The 8063-nt window shown below is 59.6% G+C and overlaps 1 protein-coding gene across 1 annotated transcript in view; it reads left to right on the top strand.

The window, feature by feature from the left end:
- The first annotated feature begins 288 nt into the window (after positions 1-288).
- Positions 289-8063, top strand: part of ASL (argininosuccinate lyase) — a 9765-nt gene continuing 1990 nt past the window's right edge. Inside the window, exons 1-11 of the mRNA XM_040635005.1 lie at positions 289-376; positions 578-632; positions 3898-4092; positions 4689-4772; positions 5034-5090; positions 5253-5350; positions 6509-6586; positions 6687-6764; positions 7198-7250; positions 7612-7674; positions 7863-7977. Of these exons, the coding sequence (XP_040490939.1) occupies positions 621-632; positions 3898-4092; positions 4689-4772; positions 5034-5090; positions 5253-5350; positions 6509-6586; positions 6687-6764; positions 7198-7250; positions 7612-7674; positions 7863-7977 (833 nt within the window). The 5' untranslated portion in view covers positions 289-376; positions 578-620. The remainder of the gene's footprint in view (positions 377-577; positions 633-3897; positions 4093-4688; positions 4773-5033; positions 5091-5252; positions 5351-6508; positions 6587-6686; positions 6765-7197; positions 7251-7611; positions 7675-7862; positions 7978-8063) is intronic.

Here is an 8063-nt window from a genome sequence, read left to right on the forward strand (position 1 = left end):
TTGAATGAATGAATGAATGAATGAATGAATGATTGGGCATGCCTTTTCACCTTATGTACCTTGTGAGCCCGCCAGGCCTGGACGGGTGTTTCCAAAGCCGGGCACAGTGTGTGGCCCTCAGCGCTGTCGCTCAGGCACCACCCTCACCACCCTCACCCCCGCCCTGGGGCCGCTGGATCCTAAGCCACTCCCGAAGCCGCTCCGCCCACAGCCAGGGTTGGAGGGCGCAGGCAACGCCCACTCCGCCAGGCCGCCTGGGATTGGTGCGCCCGCCGCCAGGAGGCGGGCACAGGGCCGGGCAGCTGCTGACGCTCGCGCGGCCAGAAAAGCCCCGCCAGGTGGCTGGCTAGGGGACTGACCGCGCGGCCAGGAGGTGGTGAGTGCGGGACGGGAGGGACGCGCGCGGCGGGCGGAGCGGAGGACGCCGACGACCCTGGCGCGCGCGCTGGGCGCTGCCCACGTCCGCCTCCCCACAGGCTGCGCGGGGCCAAGCGTAGAGCCGGAGCCCGCAGCCGGCCCCGCCCGAGGGACCCCGTCCAGGCGCCGAGGAGGTTGTCAGTCCCGGCTTGTCTTCCAGACCCGGATCACCCAGGCTCCTGGACGACGAGGAACCGCCCATCATGGCATCGGAGGTGAGTGGGACCTCGGGGACGCAGGTCCTCCGAGTCTCCAAACGAGGGGGAGGGGCGCTCTGGGAGCCAACCAGGGCCGTGACCTGCACACGGGATCTCCCGATGCCAGACCCGCCGCCGGCCACCTTCCTGGTAATCGTCTTCGCTGGCTCCAGGCGATGCGTACCTCCTGGTGCACAAGCCGGAGCCTGGGAGAAACCTGTGCCTGGACTTCCCGGTGGCCGCATTACCGTCGGCTCTCTCCCCTCACCTCCCCAGGAGCCTGTGTGACACTCACCAAGTCACAAGACTAGGAAAGGCCCTGACCTGACCTGATAGTGCTCCCAGCGAGGGGGCAGGAAAGGAGCTGCCCACTCCTTCAGCTCCCTCACCTCTTCATTCCTTCTTCCCCGATGCCCTTCCTGTTAGTCCCCACCCTGCGCCCCTTCTCCTGCTGCCGCAGTTGTCTCTGTGTAGCCCAGTCTACTTGACTCCGGCTTGTGCGAAGAACCAGGAGGTGGGGGACCATGTCCTGTGGCCCTAGTGGCCCCAGTGCCTGGTGGCTTCCTGTCTCACTGGCCTCCCTTCCTTAGAGCCAGGGGGCTCCTGGGTTCTCTTCCTGACCACTGACTAGGCACAAGTCCCTTTTCTCGGGCCTCAGTTGAATTATCTGGCAAATGGGGATAATAATAGATCTCTGTCTGCTTCTGTAAGGTACTGGATCATCAGGTCAGGGCTTTGAACCTTTCAGGTAAAAGGGGCTGTTTGCTTGATGCCAGTGAAGGGTACCTGTGGCCTGGGAAGCAGGAGGTCTGGGTTCCAGTCCTTTTGGGTCCTCATTAGTTAGCAAGGCGCTTCCTCTCTCTGGACCTCGGTTTGTTCATCTGAATAAACTGGGTAAGAACGCCTGCCCTGCTAGTTTCTGGATCATGGTGCTGGGGGGTGGGGAGGGACGACAGGCCCTGGACTTTGGACGCAAACGAAGTTGGTTTCTGAAGCAGTCAGTCAACCTCCCGGGGTAACAGTGCCCGCCTCATGCCTAGCACAGGGCCAGGCTCTCGTACTACATAGCAGGTGGCCCGGTAAATGGTGGCTAATGATACTGACAGTAAGAACACGTTATTTTCCTTGTGCATTCTAAACTGCCTGTTGCTCATTCATCCCAGCCCAAACCAGTGCCCCTGCCCCCTTGCCCCAGAGGTATCATTCTGGCCCAGATGTGCCCTAGGTCAGAGGAGGGCCCTTTCTGCCACATTGGGTCTCCCCCTCTCCTCAGAGCCCACAGGGTGGCACCTCATTCTGACATCCTTCTGGGATTTTTTTTTTTAAGATTTTATTTATTTGAGAGAGAGATTGAGAGCTTGTGGTGGGGATAGGGGGCCAGGAGCGGGAGAGAGAATCTCAAGCAGCACGCTCCCCACAGAGCAGGGAGCCGAGCGGAGCAGCTCTATCTTAGGACTTTGAGCAGAAACCAACAGTCAGACACTGAACGGACTGAACCACCCCGGCCCCCTCTTTCTGGGGTCTTTTTAAGCCTGCCAGTGGGGTGGCAGCTTGGCGCCCATCCAGAGTGGGCTGCCTTCAGGAGACCAGAGCATCAGGTGCCTTCTGCTTGCCCCAGGCTGCCCTGTGGGTTGGTGCTAATTGGTTTGGCTGCAGCCTCCCTTGTTAAGTAGTTGTTATTACTAACAACCCAGGCAGGGAGTCCAGGGCCTGCTGGAGGAGGCGGTGCCAGGTTCCTGGCTGAGGGGCCGGCTGGTCCCAATCCTGACCGGCACTGGCCTGCCCTGGTCCTCTGACCCCAGCAGACAGGAAAGGGACCCACGTGGTGCTTTGCAGAAGGTCTAGGCTTGGCGGGTAAGGGGCGGATCTAACTCAAAAGGTTGAGGGGGGGCGGAGGCTGCTTCTGCAGGGCAGAGTCCTCAGACAGCCAAGGCTGCCGGGCAATGAGGGGTCAGGTCACAGCCTGGAGCCTGAGCGCGCTGGAGGCCCCCACCCTGCCCCTGGCAGCCCTCGGCCCCTCCCTTACTAAGAGAATTTACTGAGTGCCAGGCACTGTGCTACGTATGCACTTAGAAATTTTACCTAATTGAATGCTCACAAGAACTCCAGCAGAGAGGTGCTGCTATTGCCCTTATGTTACAGAGGGGTAACCCTGCAGCTTAGAGAGGTTATATACATACTCACAATCGGGGGGCTAGGAAAGGTCTGGGACACTGCAGGGTGACAGAGGAGGACATACGTCCCCAGCAGCACTTATAAACTCCCCCTCCACAGGAAAGTTGGCAGTGACGTAAAATGCCTACCTTCACCCAGGGAGCACTCTGCTACTCCTTGGCATTCTGGGGGCTGGGACGGCTCCCCATGTGTTCCGTACCCCTCCCCCATCTGTCACATGCCCTGGCCTCTGTACTCTTTCAAAACAGAGGTGTCTCTGTCCCACCCCTCTGCCCTTAGCTCCTGGGGGGCAGAGGGTCAACTAGTGACCTTCTAGAAGGCCTATGATAACAGATGTGCCAGAGGCGCTCTCCAAAGGAGTGGTGGAGGTTGGGATCTTAGGCCCTGCCCCAAGCTGTGGGAGAGAAATGCAGGCCATTGGAGCCTGATGGGGCCCTTCAGGCGCTCCCTTGCCTGTCCCTGCTGCAAAAGTTCAGGATACCAGAGCCAGCAGAGAGGCCCTGGTGGAACACGGGGTTTAGTGTGCGGACTCTGCTTCAGATAGCTGGGCTGCAGTCCTGGCTCTACCACCCCAGCAGGGGCTCTGTGCCTTGGTTTCCCCTATCTGTAGCGGGATAGGATTGGTACCGACTTCAGAGAGTTTCTGTTGGTGCATTCCAAGCAATTAAAATTATGCCTGGCCCACAGTAAGAATGTGATATATGTTAGCCAGGATTATTATCCTTATTGTTGGAATATCAGAGCTGGATTCAAACTCCAGATTCCAGCGTGACTTCTCCCCTTGGTCAGTGGCAGGACAGGTCCCAGAAGTTCTGCTGTAGTCTCAGGGTGCCTTGTACCCTGCCATCATTTCCTTAGACAAGTGTCACAGGGTGGGAGAGAACCCTAACTTCAGTGTCCAGCCACATTCCCACGCTGACTCCCTGAGTGACTTCGGGCAAGTTCCTGAGCCTCTCTGAGCCTCAGTTTCCTTATCTGTCCAGTGAGAATAATCCTGCCTGCTGGTTGCCACTGCCATCAGACTTGATAACTCCCCTGTGGGCCTTTTGTGAGAGTCACTGTTCTCAAGGGTGGGGAGGAGATTAATCGCTCCTGCTCTCCTGGCCAGAGTGGGAAGCTATGGGGTGGCCGGTTTGTGGGCGCAGTGGACCCCATCATGGAGAAGTTCAACTCATCCATTGCCTACGACCGGCACCTGTGGGAGGTGGACGTGCAGGGCAGCAAGGCCTACAGCCGGGGCCTGGAGAAGGCGGGGCTCCTCACCAAGGCTGAGATGGACCAGATACTCCGTGGACTGGACAAGGTATCCTCTACACCCCGAGGCCCACCCTAGAGCCCCTTCCCGCGGTCCCAGGCTCCTACCAAGTCCCGAGCACAGGCGGTAGGGCCATCCAAGCACATCATTTTCCCTTGTGATGATATGTCTATTGAGAGCTCTTTATTTTTTAAAAAAACTTTTAAAAGCTTTATTTATTTTAGAGAGAAAGCAGGGGGAGGGGCAGAGGGCGAAGAAGAGAGAGAGAATCTGCAGCAGACTCCCCACTGAGCGAAGAGCCAACACGGGGTTCAGTCCCACAACCCCGAGATTATGACCTGAGCTGAAATCAAGAGTCGGCCGCTTAACCTACTGAGCCACCCAGGTGCCCCCGTCAAGGTGCCCTTTAAACCATGTGCTGTGCTGTGTCTCTCTTCATCTTTTAATGCCTCCATGGCCCGTGGCTCATGGGGGAAGGAGACCTGGGCCTGAGATGCTCCCTTGGGGGTGGGGGCTACACTTCCCTGTGGAGCACTCCTAGGACTCAGCTCTTATACGGAGACCCTCAGTGATCAGAGTCGGGGTGGGACCAAGGCTGTGGATGGCTGACCCCTGACACCTGGGGTTGTTGCCATCTGCTACAGGTGGCTGAGGAGTGGGCTCAGGGCACCTTCAAGCTAAACCCCAATGATGAAGATATTCACACAGCCAACGAGCGGCGTCTGAAGGTATGACCCCCTCCCTGTCCGCCTGGCCTCCCCTCTCCACCTCGCCCTTGGCCACTTGGAGCATAAACACCGCCATCCTGTTCCCTTCATCAGTGGCAGAGTGCAGGCCAGCCCTCAGAGCAGGTGGCCTCCACAGAGATGGCAGTGCCCAGGAGTAGGGAGGGAAGGTGACAGGGCTGGGAGGAGCCAGGCCTTGCCTGGGCTGACCCCACTGGGCTACAAGCAGGCAGACCCTGACCCCATGCCTCCCTCCACCCCCAGGAACTCATCGGTGAAACCGCAGGGAAGCTCCACACGGGCCGAAGTCGGAATGACCAGGTGCTGCCCGCTCCTACGCCCCCCGCCCCACCCCACCCCTGGGCCCTGTGCATTCCCGATCTCGGGGAGCCCAGGTGGCAGATTTAGGGCTCGGCAGTGGCCCTGGCTCCCCAGCGAAGCCACACATCTGTCTCCCTGAGTGCCACCCTCTCCTCCCCGCAGGTGGTCACGGACCTCAGGCTGTGGATGCGGCAGAACTGCTCTAAACTTTCCGCCCTCCTCTGGGAGCTCATCAGAACTATGGTGGACCGGGCAGAGGCGTGAGTCTCCCGTGGACTCCCAGGTGGTGGCAGGGAGGGGCACGAGGGCAGCCAGGGCCTCCTCCTCCCCAAGACAGGCAGCCTGAAGGCCAGATCTAGGTGGCAAGGGTGAAGAGGGTCGGGGAGCCAGGCCCTGGGGTTCAGGGGCGTCCTGGAACTCCTAGACCAAGTAAGCCAAAGCAGCCAGGAATGGGGGCATTTCCTGCCATGTTTCCTACTCCCATGTCCGCTGAGCTCAGCAGGCAGGGCAGGCTCCCCTCTGAGGCTTCATAAGTAGGAGGCTGAGGCCCTAGGCAGATACTTGAAGCCTGAGGAAAGGGGCTGCCTATGCCTGGGTAGGCTTGGGGCAGCCCAGGTCTGTGCCCTCTGTCTGCCATCCCTCCCCCCTGTCCCCACCCAGCGTGGCTGGTGTAGGACAGCCAAAGCTGCCTCCCACGGGCCTCATCCCAAGTTTTGGCTCCTGTGACCTCACGTCTTTGGGGTTGGCTTTGCTCCTTGCAGACCTGGTGTCAGAGACAGGGTTGACCCTTCCTCTTCCCCAGCTCCCTGTGACCTTTCACAGACCTTACCGTCTGGGGGAAAACAAGGGCTAGGAACCGCCACCCTGGGGGTGCTGGGAGAAATAGGGAGTGACTGCTAATGTCTACAGGGTTTCTTCTCCGGGGGGAATGAAAATGTTCTGAAATTGATGTGGTGATGGGTATACACTGACGTGTAGAGTTTAAATGGGTGAATTGTAGGTGAATTACATCTCAGTAAAGCTGTTTATTAAGCAGAAAAAAACAAAAACCAAAACATCACATACAGCACCTCGGTCTCTGTCTTGCCTCTGTGAGCTTCTCAAGGGGTCACAAATGCGACTCCCCCTGCCGGGTAGTACCCATTCTGTGTCTCCTCCTTTGCTCTCCAGTCCTGCTCCGGGGAGGCTCCTCGGCCCTGGCCCAGTCCTTGGATCTCCCCGCCCCACTTCTGGTCTCTTCTTTTATGATGTGTTTGTCCCCAGGATATCACTTGGTTTCTTGTGCAGGCAGATCCTTGGAAGGCTGGCCCTGCTTTTCCCTGGTGGGGCTCAGGCCTGCAGGGTGTGGGGTGACACAGGCACAGCTTGCCTGGACTTCCTGAGCCCCTCAGGCCCCTGCTCCTAATCTTCCCCCACAGGGAACGTGACGTCCTCTTCCCAGGGTATACACACCTGCAAAGGGCTCAGCCCATCCGCTGGAGCCACTGGATCCTGAGGTGAGTGGGCTGGGGCATAGGGCAGGGGTGCTGTGGAGGGGCTGTGATGGAAGGGAGGGCCCCGGGGTGCCCTGACCTCGTGCCCCCTGGCTTCCTACAGCCATGCTGTGGCGCTGACCAGAGATTCTGAGAGGCTGTTGGAGGTACAGAAGCGGGTCAACGTCCTGCCCCTGGGGAGGTGAGTAAGGCCCCAGTGTTCCGAGGACCTGGTTGGGGGTGGGGGTTGTGGCACATAGTTAACATGGTCCTCGGGGAGCAACAGAAGAGGGGGAGCTAGCACGGACAGGGCAGACAGCCAGGTAACTAACTGCCCTCTCCATCCGGGGTTCTTCATACCTGGAAGGGAGGGAACCCCGCATAGACCTGCAGCTCTCTCTAAGATGGGGATAACCGGGCGGTTCTCAAGTATGTCAGAGCGGGGCCAGAGCTCTCCAGAGAGGTTCCAGAGAGCCAGCCAGTTGCCCACAGTCTGCCATTGCGGCTCCCTGGGGACAAGTGTTCCATCAGCCACGCTGCCTAGGTGGCAGGCCTGACAGGCAAGGCTTGGCTCTGGGTGTGCATGCGCGTATGTGCCAGGAGCCCTGGTCACCTGGGATCCCCTGTTCCTGCAGCGGGGCCATTGCAGGCAACCCTCTGGGTGTGGACCGGGAGCTGCTCCGAGCAGGTGAGGTGCCCTGCCCCTCCTCCCCACGGAGATCCCCCTCAGCGCCTGTCAGCTCCCACAGACACACACTTGGAAGGGGGCAGGGGTCTGGTTGAAACCCTCATTTATTAACTATGGACACTGAGGCTAGAGAGGCAAGAAAAGGCTTGTGGCAGGGGTGCGTGGCACTGGGGACACTCAGGGCTCCTGCTTCCTTCCTGGGACCTGTACGAGAGACCCTCCCCCACTCCTGTCCCTCCCTACGCTCCTCCCTAGAAGGGTCTCAAGGAGGACGTGGGTGGGCAACCTGATTTGGGGTGCAGGAAGCCCTCCTTGCCCTCCAGCCCAGCCCTATTGCCTTCCCCATCTCCCCCTCCTCCAGAACTGAACTTTGGGGCCATCACCCTCAACAGCATGGATGCCACCAGTGAGCGCGACTTTGTGGGTGAGTCTAGGAGCCAGCATGCTTGCCCTCGATAGGGCCGCTCCCCTGCAGTGTGCTCTGATTTGTCCTCTAGCCTGGCACCTCTCCAGCCTCCTCCCACCGCGTGTCTGCTCCACCTGGGGCTTCTCCAGGCTGAGCGAGGGGAGGCCCGGGGACCAGAAGGCCTGCTCTCCCTTTCCTCCCACAAGCTGAGTTCCTGTTCTGGGCTTCGCTGTGCATGACCCACCTCAGCAGGATGGCTGAGGATCTCATCCTCTATGGCACTAAGGAATTCAGCTTTGTGCAGCTCTCAGATGCCTACAGGTAAGCCTGGGCCCTGTCCTGCCCCAGCCCTGAGCCCACCCGCATGGCTTCCTCCCCCCCCCCCCCCCCCCCCCCCCCCCCCCCCC

The sequence above is a fragment of the Ursus maritimus genome, unplaced genomic scaffold (genome assembly GCF_017311325.1).
Source record: "Ursus maritimus isolate PB19 unplaced genomic scaffold, ASM1731132v1 scaffold_2, whole genome shotgun sequence".
Lineage (NCBI taxonomy): Eukaryota > Metazoa > Chordata > Mammalia > Carnivora > Ursidae > Ursus > Ursus maritimus.